At 45.9% G+C, this 15,574-nt stretch overlaps 2 protein-coding genes across 2 annotated transcripts in view; one reads left to right on the top strand and one right to left on the bottom strand.

Moving 5' to 3' along the window:
- Positions 1–15,574, top strand: part of LOC135905455 (protein 5NUC-like) — a 37,819-nt gene that overhangs the window by 19,992 nt on the left and 2,253 nt on the right. The window contains exons 6-8 of the mRNA XM_070530774.1: positions 961–1,549; positions 8,582–9,131; positions 9,992–10,144. Coding sequence (XP_070386875.1) covers positions 961–1,549; positions 8,582–9,131; positions 9,992–10,144 — 1,292 coding nt within the window. The remainder of the gene's footprint in view (positions 1–960; positions 1,550–8,581; positions 9,132–9,991; positions 10,145–15,574) is intronic.
- LOC139054613 (uncharacterized) lies at positions 1,550–7,585 on the bottom strand. Its single transcript, XM_070531891.1, has 2 exons — positions 5,629–7,585; positions 1,550–1,846 (listed from the first exon to the last, which is right to left on the bottom strand). Exons 1-2 carry the CDS (start codon positions 6,344–6,346, stop codon positions 1,644–1,646), a joined length of 921 nt encoding a protein of 306 aa, XP_070387992.1. The 5' UTR covers positions 6,347–7,585; the 3' UTR covers positions 1,550–1,643.

Here is a 15,574-nt window from a genome sequence, read left to right as displayed (position 1 = left end):
ATGTGAAACAGGCTTTAGACGCGCTTCTGCGCACCTTAATTGGGTGCGACGGCGATTCGATGTGGTCTGATGAACTCGAAGAATGCCAGGAAAAGGTTCCGTATCTAACAGTACGCACTGAACTGTAAGATCATGTGCACTAGATCCGGCACTGTGGGTATATTTGACGATCGAAGCAATAGTTTCACTGTGTGATGTCTTTGAGTGGATGTTACACCGAAGCTCTAGCGCCGACATTGGGTCGGATCACACCACTCAGTTCTGGAATAAGAATGTTGACAAAGTTGAATGGCTTGCTGAGCAATCCTGAATGCAATACCCATCTGTGAATGACCAATTCTTGCATTTTGCTTCTCGTGATGTCGAAGCAAAACAAGCTGGACTGCAGGGCAGGCAAGGAATGAACTTCGCATTTCTTCTTCATACCTGCTTCCTGTACCCACACTTGTAGATGCACGCGATGAAAGCCATAGTTTCTGGAGATCAGTCTATAGCTTGTATATAGGGTAATCCTTAGATGATATCGGGCAGTTCTGAACGCAGATAAGACCCGCTTTTTAAAGGTTGCGTTGTCGAGTGTGTATGCCACGTATCGTGCGTAAACGTATGGAAGCAGTGGCATGCGTTTATCATTTTCGTGGCAAGGTTATGGTCAGCTCTCGTGCATCTCCCACGACCAGTGTCCTTGACGTCGCCTTCGGTACACAGTGACAGACAAAGTATCCTTGCCGTTATCAGATGCAACTCCTTCCCCTCTGGATATTATAATCATTGCAGTACTGGCAAGGAATATCCGTGTCTTTGCCGCATACGAAAGCCCCGTGGAGCATGAGCAAGGTGTTCGTTGAGTTCTCCTGTATAGCACCCGCCAAGTAGCACAAGTAACGTACCACTTTGTTCAGGTTCGACTCCAGTAGTTCAAGATGTCAATGTCATACATATGTCCCGTACTACTTGAAGAAAGCGTTGTTCGTTTTTCTTTTTTTTTCATGCTTTTATTTTTATCGCACTCTTGCGTCTTCCCTTTCCCTTCAAAAGCAAATCGGAGGTTTTAACTCTGGCTAACCTCCCTGGCTCTCTCTCTCAAGAAAGCGATTGTGTGTTTTCTCTAAAGTTGTTTAGTTGGACGTCAGCACTTCGTCGTTTGTTTCCAACTTTTATCGGTTGTCGCGCTGTGCACATCAGCATGATATTGAAATACTGCATGAGCTCATATATTTATGCTGCTGCCTTCTCTGTTCCTTCAGACCGAGGTATGCTGGACCTCATAGAATGCTACAAGGAGAACGTGACGAGAGCCATCAGTGAGGTCATCGGCCGCTCGAAGGTGGAGCTAGAGCAAGCGGACAGTATATGCCGGCTCCGCGAGTGTAACCTTGGGAACTTGAAAGCGGACGGCTTGTTCACCTACTACGCGGACAAGGAAAGCAGTGAGCCCGACTTCTGGTCTGACGTCAACGGCGCCATTTTGAACGGAGGCGCTGTGCGCACGCCCATCCCTCAAGGTGGTGAGCATATGGCATTGACAAAAAAAAAAAATACTCAGAAATGACGGTATGTCTCGTTGTACCGTAGGTGGTATGTTGCAAAGTATCGCTGCATGGACTGAGTGAAACTGTACAAGCATAACTTAAGATCGGCAATTAGCGTAGATTCAGTCGTTGTTCAGTACGATGAGTACGTTGATAAATCATCATGTAAACTGGGAGGTTCAGTATCTCGAAACTAGTGTGCTTTGATGGTCGCCATAGTAAAGGGCTCCGGATTGCTTTTAACCACCAGGTAGGTTGTACAGGTATAAGAGTCGTGATGCCGGAACACATCTTGAGAGAACGACAGAGGTAACCTAAAAAGCAAAAAGTAAATAAATAATAGTAAGTCGATCAGCCAGAGCACAAAATTAGGGACCGAAATCTGAAAACTTTCCCTTTCATTAGCAACTGCTTATTTTTGGCCCAGCCACGGTCACTAATAGCGTTCGCTAACATAAATAAGTTGGTAAGTGTACTTTAGACAGAGTCTAGCCGACTAGTTGCTCTAAGAACATGAATCCAAGTTGACTGGGGGGAGGAACAGGTATATGAAGGGTAACAGAAGCCTGAAGAACAACCAACAAGCAACAAACAAACCGGCGCGACCATGCTGTATCATTTAATGCAATCACAAAGTGATTAGCAGCTTTAAGTACAAAGTGAAGGCTGGCACCTCTTTATAAGGCAACGACACTATTTTCGAGACCTGCCTTTCCATATAGCCGCACCTCAAAGGCAGAGCTGTGTTATCGGCCACAGTCAGTTTTTATGATTTAAAGCAAGTTCAAAGCCCCTTTATTCTTATAAACGTGAGTCTTTAAATTACTGTCGATGTCAGCCAAGAGATAGGTAAGTTTAATGAATCAGCACCCCCCATAGCTTTGCTAATGGGAGCATGGTTCTCACCCTCCGACGCAACTAGTCTTTCAAAAAATCGAGATATAAAGGTAAGCTGGCTATCAAACTCCGCCAAAAAAAAATCTACATGTCCTAAATCTAGTATCTATTCCTTACATACTGTATTCCGAAGAGAGAGCAGGGCATGTAAATACAACATACATGTAAATAAATGTACTATCAAACACCAATTGGATTTCACGTAAAAGCCCGTGTGTTCGCATATAACACATGGCACATGGAACATGTTCCGCAAATATTCCACGTCCAGTGCCATATGTTTTATATGCGACATGTCCTGTATGATATATCAGAACCTACTGGTTGTTAAATGGCATTACGATATGTTCGTGTATTGTATATGGCAGTTATTGGGCATGCGACATTCTTTTTTTTTTCAATACGGCGTTCTAAATGGAGACATGTGAGTTTTTATAGGGGAATGTCATCACTTCTTATGGGAATTTTAAATATGAGACATATGAGTTATACCGATATGGAAGACAAGATATTTTGTTAGAAGGCGGCAACATGAATTATTGCGAAACCAACAGGGCAACATTCTCGCTCTTCATTCTGTGTTCAGCCGAAATAAAGAAATTATTCCTTCCGTTAAATCAGTCAGAATAGATGATACAGGAATGTCTGGCTGATATGAAGGTCGTTAAACGTTATCAGTGTGCAGCTACTGCTTCCAGAAGTACGTGGCCCCATACCGTCTTATAACAGTTGTTTATCGTATATACTGCGACAAGCTTCAAAGTTTCAAACATCAAATAGTTGTATCCAATACGAATCGTGCAGTAAGAGCTGTTAGATTTTTATTCGAGAACGCGAATGCGTGCTTGCTTCTATTCTTTTGTTCGAAATAATGGCTGCGGATAATCTTTCTTTCTTTCTTTCTTTCTTTCTTTCTTTCTTTCTTTCTTTCTTTCTTTCTTTCTTTCTTTCTTTCTTTCTTTCTTTCTTTCTTTCTTTCTTTCTTTCTTTCTTTCTTTCTTTCTTTCTTATTACAGTATTAGAGAGGGCCGACACTTATTTAAAGTGACACAACCACTTTTCTTGCCTTTTTTATTAGTTTGTAAATTTGGACATACAAGTTCATCTTAAAGGTGTCTTTCTTAAAGGAAAACATTCTTTGCCTCTTCGTTCTGTATGTGGTTCAGAGCGTGCATATATATGGCAGGAGCGTGGCAGAGACTAAAGGCGACGCGAGAAATTTGTTTGGAACTTTCCATAGACGGTCGTCACAATGCATTTTGGAGCTGCCTGGGTGTCGGCATAATACCATCTTGACAGTTGTAACTATCCATGACCCTCCCAAAAAACATTGCAGAAACTGCCGCGCTTACCTTTCTACTATCGTGCAACAGCCCAAAGGGGAGATAGATAGAATCGTTGACAGGAGGTAGGGAGAGGAGGCAGATAATGGGTAGAACCGGAGTCCTTCAATGCTTTTCTGGTCACTAAACTCCTCCGTAACGCTATGGGAGAGCTTGCTATGTTGCTGTAGCTGCCACGCGGTGGCACTGGGAGGACGGTGGGGGCTAGACGAAAGCTGCGCACTGCGTCAGTTGGTTCTTTATTCTATGGCTGGGCGCCCAAGTAGTCCGGCAGCATCGGCAGTCGGTTTTCCTCACTTCAAGCGATAATTTGTTTATATGTACCACGTTGTCGCTTCGGCTACAGAGGTACGGACGAAAAGGCATCGTTATTTTGTCTGCCTAGTGATGCCAATGAGCGGTTGAAGTGGAAACGTGCAATAGCGCGACAGGAAGCTGGCGGCTTTACCTTCGACTCTCAACAGGTCAGAGTGTGTGAAAAAGATTTTGACATCACGGACGTTGTTCGAAGCGATAAGTTCATTGGGAAAGAAGACGCTGTGTCCTTGCCCGGCGCCGTTCCTTGGCTGTTCGAAGGGCTGCCGGTGTACTGGGCACCACGGCAGAAATTGGGCCTTTTTTTCTCAGATGCCGTCTGTACTTCTTCACAAGGGAAAAGAACAAACTCGCACGGGCAAGTAAGTGCGCGACGTGCCCAGCCGGTGGGGGCAAGAAAGTGATGTGCCAAATTGCTTCCTTAATGGTTTCAACCACGCAAACAGGGAGCAGTTTCTTTTTCACAGCTTTTTCTCAATGCGATAGGTAATCGTAAAAAACTGCATTTGCCTCTTTTCATTCACTATTATGTCAACCATGTTCATTTTTCTATTCTTAAACTACTTCATTGGAACTACTTCGTAGCTTGCTGTTCTTTAGGCTTTCCAACATATTTTGAATTTTGCATTCCTGCCTTATTTACTGTAAATTTTTTTTTGCGCGACAGTGTCATGTTCAAGAACATATGTAATGAAATGTGCCTTTATAGTGAAGCTTGTGACGCAATGGGCATTAGTGTCTCCACGGCTTGACACGTTTTGGGATATTTTGCCCCATGTTATATGTGGTTCACATTCTGAATAAATGGGCACTGCATGCAGCACTGTCATGCTCGTGAACTCGTGAGCTTATTTTTGTTTAGATTATAGTGACATGAAACACGGCTTCGTTTCCGTTAATCAAGTCTCCCCAGTGCAGTCTTCATTACGAAATCTCACGCCATGAAAGCGTAGTCCGTCCAAGCAACACACGCTGTCATTATGAAGCATGCCCAATTGGAGTGGACATACTTTGGCTCGTGCAATGCCTACGTAATGTGAACTTGTCAAGGTTATACGTTGAAATGAACTCACGGTGGTTGAAAATTTGGAGTTAAGGCTAGGTTAGAGATCAGCGTGTATTCACGCGACACACGGACGTTCCTTTGCGAAAGCTTGTTCGTTGCCGCTTTGAAATGTTGCCGACGCTCTGTGCGATAGGGTGCAGCAGGGTGAAGTTAGCTTTTATAAACTGTAAATACGGGAAATCAAGAAGCTTTTCTGTTTTGTAATGCGGCAGCGGCAAGCTCCCGCGGCGTAGACGGTCTAATTGCAAATGGCTAGCGCGATCGGCGAAGCTTCAAGTCTCGCTGCGAGGCTTCTGTGATGTTATTGGGCCGGATCACTCCAGAAAAAGGGAGAAGCAGCACGCGAAAGCAAAAACACACATCAGACTGGTATTGACGTACACGACACAGATAACGGCACACACACGTGACAATGTCCCAAAATGCCTCATAGGCGACATGCACTATATGTATCGGTGGATTACGATTGGCCTACAGTTCCGGCGGAAGCGTGTGTCGCCGTGTCCGAGACCTCGTTGAACCGATGCCGACCAGCGGGGTCGGAACGACAGTGTCGGCCGGCGGGTCGGACAGCCGTGACCAGCAGGGTCGGACAACAGTGTCGGCCGGCGGGTCGGACAGCCGTGACCAGCAGGGTCGGACAACAGTGTCGGCCGGCGGGTCGGACAGCCGTGACCAGCGGGGTCGGACAACAGTGTCGGCCGGCGGGTCGGACAGCCGTGTAGGACGGCCGGGACGGTCGGCTGGGTCGGACAGCCGGGTTGGACGGCCGGGTCGGTCGGCTGGGTCGGACAGCCGGGTTGGACGGCCGGGTCGGACCACCTTGCGGGGCTCAGGTAGCCGGCCGCAGTCACCGGGTCGCGTCCACAGCTGGCGGGGTAGCCCTGTGGCCGCTCACCCGAACGCTCGAGTGCCCCGGTTCCGGACCGCCAGCCCTCCTGGACCAGTGCCCAGCGGAAGAGCGGGGCGAGGTAACCTCCCAGCGGGCGACAGTGTTGTTTCAGGTGTGGCGTATTAGCGCGGTCGGCGATAGCTCCTATGGGCCAGACGCCCAGCGAGGAAGCTGTTTTCGGTCGACCGCCGAACCTCGCGCACTGCTCACGCCACGGGCCACGGGCCACGCTCTCGCGCCACGCTTTTTGAGGCGCCAGTGCCGACGCTCTCAAGTCGGCGTCGATGATGATGATGACCATCTTGCGGGTATTTGCCAAGATTCACTGTCCTATTCGCCCCCGCACGGCGCACTGTCTTCGTATGTTTATGTTTCCACTCCCGCGTACCATATATTATGACAATACCCCCCTTTTCAAGAAAGTTGTTTACAACTATTCTAACACAGGGACGCGGGAGGAAAAAAAAAGAAAAAGGAAAATTGTCATGCATGTTTGTCCGATGGTTCATATGAGCACACAACACACTGTTCACAGGGCATTGCGCTCTGTTAACTAGCACAGGTCCGTTCGCTTCCAAATAAGACTAAGCTCTTGAGTGGTCGCATTGTCCAATCGCATTTTGTTATATAACATGTGATTACGCGCGACTCAAGTAGTCAGCTCCGACATTGTCACAACCTTTTATGTAGTGAACAGTAAAGGAATACTCCTGTAAGATGAGACTCCAACGCAACACTCTGTTGTTGACATGCTTGGCGGAATTTAAGTACTGTAAGGGTTGGTGATCTGACTGAACAACAAAAGGCTTGCCATATAGGTAGATGTGAAATTTTTGTACAGCCCAAACGAGTGCTAAACATTCCCGTTCAATTGTCGAATACCGAGTTTCTCGAGGTAATAAGTTACGACTAGCGTAAGCAACAGGGTGCAGCACCTGGTCGTCTCCTATTTGGAGCAATACTGCGCCCAGGCTTGTGTTGGACGCGTCCGTGCGCAGTACGAACTCTTTCGAAAGGTTGGGGGCAAGGAGGATGGGAGCCTCACTGAGCTTGCTCTTTAGTGTCGTGAACGCTTCTTCTTGAGTGGGGCCCCACACAACAGTACTACTTTGTCCTTTCTTGGTAAGGTCCGTCAACGGCTTGGTCAGTTCGGCGTAGTTCGGGATAAACTTCCTGTAGTAGCCGGTCAGGCCAAGAAATGACTGCACGGCTTTCTTGTTGGTAGGACGCTTAGTAGCAAGAATCTTGTCTAGTGTTTTGAGAAGTGGTTCAACTTTAGACTTCCCAATCCGATGACCCAGGAATGTTATGCTGCTCTCTCCTATTTCGCATTTACTTGGCTTGATTGTGAGGTTGGCTTGTTTGATTTTCTCAAAGACTTGTCTGAGGGTATCTATGTGTTCTTGCCATGTGTCGGTGGCAACGATAACGTCATCAAAATAATGATGGACGTTCGCCAAGCCTCCCAGTACGGATCTCATGAGGCGCGCAAATACTGCAGGGGCCGTTTTAATACCAAACGGCATGTAGATGAAATGGTAGAGCCCAGACGTGCTGGAGAAAGCAGTTTTTTCTCGACTTTCCGTAGACATGGGTACTTGCCAATATCCCTTAGTGAAGTCAAACTTGGAGAAAAACTTCTTTTGACCCACAAACGCAAGTACTACATCAATACGGGGTATTGGCTCGCAATCCGGGATGAGTATCTTATTTAGTTCCCTGAAGTCGACGCACAGCCGAATAGTGTTGTCCGGTTTCTTAACGACTACAATTGGCGCGTGGTACGGCGACTTTGATCTCTCAATTACACCCATTTTCGACATCTCTTGTACTTCTTTTTCGACACTTTCCTGCAAAGCAAGGGGTATAGGGTACTGCGGAACGTGCACTGGTTTATCAGTGGTTAGACGAAGCGAACATTCGAAGAGCGCAGTTTTCCCAGGTATGTCAGAAAAAATGTCTGCATACATTTCAAATAACTCCTGTATTTCCTGAGTTTGTTCATCCGTAAGATTTGTTGCCAACTTAACGTCGGTAGAAAACTGTGTTCGATGAAGGCTCAAGACAGGCATTTGCTTCACTTCGTCCTCTTCCCTGGTGTCACCTTCGGATGACCTTTCGTTGACCTCTGCAACAACAGAGACTTGGTGTGGTTGTGCAGGTTTCCGCTTCTCGTATTTCTTGAGCATATTTATATGAAAGATCTTGTTCTTTCCAGAAACTCCAATTACATAATCAACGTCATTTTTCCGTTCCTTAACCAGGAAGGGTCCTTTCCATTGCATTAAAAGCTTGTTCGAGTCAGTTGGCAACAAAATTAGCACTTTGTCGCCGGGATATAATTTCCTAGAGCGACTTTTCCTGTCGTAGTAGGTTTTTTGTTTATCGCGAGCTCTCTCTAGCTGATCATGTGCGATCTTGCATGTTTCCTCTATTGTCATAATATATGGTACGCGGGAGTGGAAACATAAACATACGAAGACAGTGCGCCGTGCGGGGGCGAAGAGGACAGTGAATCTTGGCAAATACCCGCAAGATGGTCATCATCATCATCGACGCCGACTTGAGAGCGTCGGCACTGGCGCCTCAAAAAGCGTGGCGCGAGAGCGTGGCCCGTGGCCCGTGGCGTGAGCAGTGCGCGAGGTTCGGCGGTCGACCGAAAACAGCTTCCTCGCTGGGCGTCTGGCCCATAGGAGCTATCGCCGACCGCGCTAATACGCCACACCTGAAACAACACTGTCGCCCGCTGGGAGGTTACCTCGCCCCGCTCTTCCGCTGGGCACTGGTCCAGGAGGGCTGGCGGTCCGGAACCGGGGCACTCGAGCGTTCGGGTGAGCGGCCACAGGGCTACCCCGCCAGCTGTGGACGCGACCCGGTGACTGCGGCCGGCTACCTGAGCCCCGCAAGGTGGTCCGACCCGGCCGTCCAACCCTGCTGTCCGACCCAGCCGACCGACCCGGCCGTCCAACCCGGCTGTCCGACCCAGCCGACCGTCCCGGCCGTCCTACACTGTTGTCCGACCCCGCTGGCCGGCATCGGTTCAACGAGGTGTCGGACACGGCGACACACGCTTCCGACCCGGAACTGTAGGCCAATCGTAATCCACCGATACATATAGTGCATGTCGCCTATGAGGCATTTTGGGACATTGTCACGTGTGTGTGTCGTTATCTGTGTCGTGTACGTCAATACCAGCCTGATGTGTGTTTTTGCTTTCGCGTGCTGCTTCTCCCTTTTTCTGGAGTGATCCGGCCCAATAACATCACAGCTTCAATGTGCGAGTAATCGGCGAGTTTCTTAGGCTTGCACAGTGTCACAAGCACAAGCAAACGACCTATCCTTAAATAAATGATCTCATGCTTCTCTGCTTGAGATAAGGAACTGCGCTGCTACGACACATACATACAGTATTGCTGCGCCGGCACGACTGCCTCCATCGTAGTCTTGTTATCTTGCAAAGGTAAGGGAAAGTAGCTTTATCACGCGCACATGCAATAACCGCATTGTGTGTAAGGCGAAATATGAGTGTTAGTAGAATGTTAGCTGCTTGATGAAAGATAAACAATTGCTTCGAATCGGTACAGGAGTTTCAGCCGAGTTGCACACAAGGTAACGTTTAGCGTCAACTCGCCTCTTGTATTCTACTAACAGCTGAAGAAACGAAACATTCATTGTCAAGATAACCGCCAATTATCGTAAATTAAAGCAAAATGCATTTAGAAAGCTTTACTTACGCGGATTCCCACAGTGCGTAGGATCTACATAATTGTTTTTTTTTTTGCTTCTTTGCTCCGGATTTGCAAAATACCTTTGTTACATGATTTGTATTGCTTCCTGCCAATTTATTCCAGCTGGTCTTCCAAGCAGTAGCTATTATAGTCAAGCGAAATTAAAAGATCAGCACATCGATAACATACTCTTATTTTTTTCTCCTCTTAAAACAAAGGTATAACGATGGGCCATATATTGGCTACAATGCCCTTCGGCATGTCGGTCGTCATCATGACACTCAATGGCTCCGAGCTACGAAGCATGTTTGAGTACTCAGTCTCTGAGTACAGTTACAAAGAGAAGCAGGGCCGATTCTTGCAAGTATCGGGTGAGTTATAACATTCTTTGGCTACATATTTATATTAGTGTCACGTAGTCCAGATAGCTTTTGAGACTGTGGTACCGTGCTAGCTTTCCCGCGCACTCACTTGCTTAGATACAGTTGCAAGCACAGAACGTGCGTGCTTCTAAGGGCACAAAGCAAAATATGAATCACCAAGTGACAAAAATTATTGGTATGTCAAATGCAATCAGAGTCAGGCTATATGTTCACGAAGTGTAATACAAGCTTACGGCAAGCGCATTGCTTCTTGTCTTCAGAGGACGCCTGCGACGAACAGTCAAGATGACTGTTCTCGAAATCTTGGAAGCGAATCTTTTCGGGATATACTATGGAAAACACGATACGGTGTTTCTCATTGCGGCAAGAGTTGTTTGTAAAATATTGATGCAATTTTATTGCTATCGTGGTATCTCTTCCGTATTATTATTATTTCTACAGCGTTATATCTGCGGCACAAGAACGCACTTTGATGACGGTGATGAACTGTATTTTAATGGCACAGCAGTCGTGATGACTACAATGCGTTTATATAGGTTAGGTTATGTTACTGCTTCTAACTTTGTTATGTGCGTTACTTGGCTTGGTTTAGTTAACAGTAGAAAACAGTTGATCAATTAAAAGCGCGAGCTGCGTAATATGTCCAATTAATATTGTTAAATTAGTGTCGCGCACGGGGATCACAACGTACCGCCGTTCGTGTACTAAGTACACCTTGCAGGAAAACTTGATTGTAGGCTTGTGTGTTGTCGTGCTGTGATTTATTTCCTGGGGCACCTTCCCTACATTGATAATCAATGAGCTCTGTGGACAGTATAGAAGACCTGAAAACCAAAGACAGAAACCCATGTTAGGCAGGCTCCAACTTTCTCGTAGATGGCTGTGCTATGTTCAACTTAGCTTTCAAACGTCAGTGTTTTTCAATATGCGGCTCAGTGAAACTCAGCTTGGCGCACTCGGTGAAATAAGTCGCAGGCTCGCCCGGCACACGCAGCACAGTCATAGCGTGAGCTGGAGGAGCGGCTCCACAGGAGCTCCATTTCCGCACCAGGCACTGTAGAGTATTCGCGGCGAAGGCTTCTTGCATCGTTTTCACGAAAACAGTCAGAACTTTCCGCCCGGCGTTCGCGGTGAAATGCGGCTTGTGCTGCATGAAATGCAGCACAATGCACGGCGGTTTGCTGTGCCGGTCTGCACGGCGGTCTGCGGTCAGCCGGCGGCGGTCAGCCGGCGGTCTATGCACGGCGGTCTGCTGAGCCCGATAGTGACTGGTTGCCATCCGCGCCCGTAGGTCTATGTTTCGCTTCTTCAGCAGCAGTTTGTACCTTGAGAGGAGGCGCCATGACGTGTACCGAAGAGTAAGTACAGCTATCCAGATTACGTGGCGCACATGTCACGTACCTTGACCAGTGGCACGTTACGTCGATGTGGATTATTTACTGGATTCCCTTCGAAACGGGGTCGTGCCAAATAGGCACTTAGCCTGCTAGAGTTAACCAGGTGCAGCTGCATGCAGCACGCAATTGATATATGAAGCTGCTACATGTCGTGACACCTGGTGGAACATAATGGAATAGCAATGCAAAGTTTTTTATGCATGTTATGCGTCTCCTCGCTTGCTGGGACGCGTTTATAGGGCATTTTTCCGTTGCATGCTTGCACGCGCTGGAGTCGGCTACCGCGCTGCTGCGCGGTAGAGTGTCAGACAGATCTTCCCTCTAACAGCGTGGATTCAACAAGACATTCGACTTCAAAACAGGCTGATCATGAATGCCATACTGATTCAGACTCTCTAGGCAATCTAGATGTGGATACGGGCACTCGAGCTCTTAAACGCTCAAGATCTCCTAGCAACAAACTGCCTAATTCTCCTAACTCTAAAACAAAGAAGTGTGCGAAAGAATCACTTACGAGGTCTCACTTTCTGAAAGACAGTATTCTGGACCAAGAAGTTGCAGCTGCTTGTCTACCGTCAACATAGGGTGCCTAAGAATACTCCAGTGGAACTGCCGATCAATACTGTCTGCAGCTACATATTTATTATATTTAATCTCCCAACAATCTCCAGACGTTATACAATTACAAAAACTCATTTGTCCGCTTACCACGACTTTCATTTAAATAACTACAAGTGTTTTCGATTAGACAGACCTTTCCGAGGAGGCGGATTACCTTTTCTCATATCGTCTAAATTCTGTCTTAAAGCAACCATTTCGCATCCTACTCTATCATCCAAATGTGAAATCTTAATATTAGAAATAACTATTCCGGTTCCGCCCCGCTCTCTATAATTAGCTCCTACTTTACCGCATGGGGTGCAAGACGTACACTAACTTGATGTCGCAGTGGCCCATTGCAAGGAGACCATGTAGTTTGCGGGAGACTTGACTGACATCATGTGTCATTGGGATTCCGCACTGACTCATCTGAAAAAACGTTTATGGGATTGGACTAATGTTAACAATTTCATGCCATCGAATGCAATAAAGTTGCCACTTTCGTGCTATCGCAGACGCGATCTTTCTTAGATTTGACGTTTGCTACCTCAGGCGTTTCCATCTCTCCTTGGGCTGCGGTCGATGCCGCCACTAGTAGTGACCACAGCCCGATTGTCATTGATATTAACAACCCCCTGATTTCTTTAAATAAACATTCGCAGACTTTTGTGGACTCTAATTTACAGTTAACTCAAATAATTTACAGCCAACTCTGTCTTCTACGACAGGTATGAAAGGAGATATTCAAGCGATGAGCCTTTGTGCAATATTGAAAGGTACAATTCAAAAATCTCATCAACAAAAGTAAGTACTGATTGTCCATGGTGGAATTGATTGCGCATGAAAATATAGACGCCGAAAAGTTGTATGGAATCAACTCATTTTCAGTCAGTGCCCTATTAATTAAGGTAATTATATAAGTTTGGGGCTGCTATGTTTAAAACAGTTTCTATAGCGAAGGATAATTATGATGAAAAACAGTATGATTCTTTTATCGAAAAGTGGTAATAAAAAACCACTGTTTATGTTTCTCCGCTCTCCCAAGGCCGTTCCAGTGCCCATAAATATTGACTCAGTTGTTCCGTCACCAAAAGAATTGTTAAAATCATAAGATAAAATTTCGAAAGGTTTAGAACCGCACTTTACAACTCAGCTACAGGTAAACTTCGGAGGGACTCTGTCAGGGGATGATTTCTTAGAGGTAACAATGGAAGAGCTCCAGCACGTTTTTCAGCTGCTCCGTGGCACAGCTGCGGGTCCAGATGGCATTATATCAGGCATGTTGAAAATATTGTTCTACCTGTCCCCGCAAGACTTCTCAAATATTGTTACTTACTCCCTCATGAACGCTTGGATACCTCTTGACTGGAAACTCGCAAAAATAATCTCCCAGCTTAAAAAACAAGGAGCGGCGAGGAATATAGATAATATAAGACCAATTGCACCAACTTCTGATGTAATAAAATTAATAGAAAAAGTATTGCACATTCGTATCATGAAATTTTTAAATGATAATACATTATTGAGCCCATGTAAGATTGGATCTATAGACCTGGATGCTCGATACGGGGCGTACATGTTGACTTAGAGGGACGCATTAAGCTTGCTCGACAAAGGCGCAGTATGCAGCTTTAGTGACCTTTGATTAAGCTAAAGCATGCGACAGCGTAGAGCATGTCATACTCCATAACGCTTTAAATAGCATAAGTTTTTTTCTTGTATCATAAATTGGATATATCATTTTTTATAGGACAGTAAATTTTATTGTTCCTAACGTGGCTTGTTTACCCAAAGATATAGTCGATCAAGAGAAGTTCCCCAGGTGTCTGTCTTTTTTTTTTTCGCTTAACATTTGTTAAGCTCAATTCTATTGGGCGAAACCGTACAAATATATGTATATGCAGACGACATAGCATTCTTTGCATCTGTGAGTGATGTTCACTCATTACAAAGAACACTGCAGTCATACTTAGGAACGCTTGAAGCCTGGTTTGCAGATATTCGAACGTATCATAGCAAACCCTTCCCCTCCACCCATCCCTACCAGGTGATCGGCTTCCCCCACTTACACACACACAATTTTTCCCTCTTTGGCTCTTCTAATGCTAACGCGTTAAAAAGAAAGACCCATGAAAAGAGATTTATAAGCGACTTAAACACTTAATCAATGACAAATGAAAGTGAGTTCATGGTACTATTAAACTACATGTTGTCCGCATGCGTCTGTTATCTATTTTTGGACATGTACGCTTCAAAAACTGTTCCATCTGCTGCAAACTATTGTGTAAAAGCAACAGGTGGAAAGAACAGCATTATTTTACAGTCTAATGTTCCACAAAGATGAATACTGATGTTTCCTACTTTTGTTTCTATAAGTGAGCTCTCGCATCCCCTGAAATCACGCATGTGCTGTTCACCATCGAGTCAGACAGCTAGGGCTTTTTTTCTTTTACTATAGTCCCTCACACTCTTCACTCCCTGATGAATACAGAGAATGATAACATCACAGCTACTACGAGCTTGTACTTGACTTGTCTGTTTTCAAACAAGAAACTGTTAAAATTGGACTCGTTGTATATTACCAAATTTTTGTAAAGCATGGCAAAAAGTTGACTCGTAGCATCCGATGACGCGGAAAAAACCTCCACGTATTGTGTGCCCGTTAACCTTTTCGGCCCTGGTGTCATATAAAAAGGACACGAGGAGATATTGTTCTATATCGTAATGCAAAGGGTTAGAAAACTCGAAAAAGAATGTTAGCTAATTTCCATACATCTCAGCCAACAGAGGCGACTGTTTCTTCGTCCTTGTCTTCCGCAGAAAGCCCTAGCGATGAAAACAAAATGGCGGAAGGCAAGAACGACGACTGCAGCAGAATCCACGTCCTTTCATAATATTTTGCACAATACTTACTGTCTCGATGGGGATCATAAATTTATGTGTCGTTTCTGATATGCTTCGGGGTGTATTTATATCCGGAACTTTTGCCTCTAATTTGCGCATAGCCCACGGCAAGCCATGATCTGTGTGCACTAAATATAGAGCACCAGGGCTCAGTGGTTGTCAAGGCTCCGGCATGAGTTGATTGTAGAGTGGGGGTGCTGTTGCTTGTGACAGCTTCCGATTTCTTGTTTTGTTATTCCAGAAGCGATAAGTCAGCCTGAACAGCTGTACTCAGTGGCAAGCGGACTCCTATAGCGAAACGCATGTGTATCAAGGGCCCAAAAATGTTTGCTGCACTATAGGAAGTGTGCATGTTGGACGTAGAGAGGTTGGGCAGCAGTAACTGCTGAACAGCAGATGAAGAATTAGCCATCTATGGCGAAAATACGTCCGACAAAGCGACTAATAAGTAGATGGAGGCCATTCAAGTGCAATGGTGAGCCTTGTATAGCGAACCCAAAGAATGTTTTTAAAGCCT

Source organism: Dermacentor albipictus, chromosome 1 (assembly GCF_038994185.2).
Source record: "Dermacentor albipictus isolate Rhodes 1998 colony chromosome 1, USDA_Dalb.pri_finalv2, whole genome shotgun sequence".
NCBI classification, from domain to species: domain Eukaryota; kingdom Metazoa; phylum Arthropoda; class Arachnida; order Ixodida; family Ixodidae; genus Dermacentor; species Dermacentor albipictus.
This window is presented reverse-complemented; position numbering and strand designations above follow the sequence as displayed.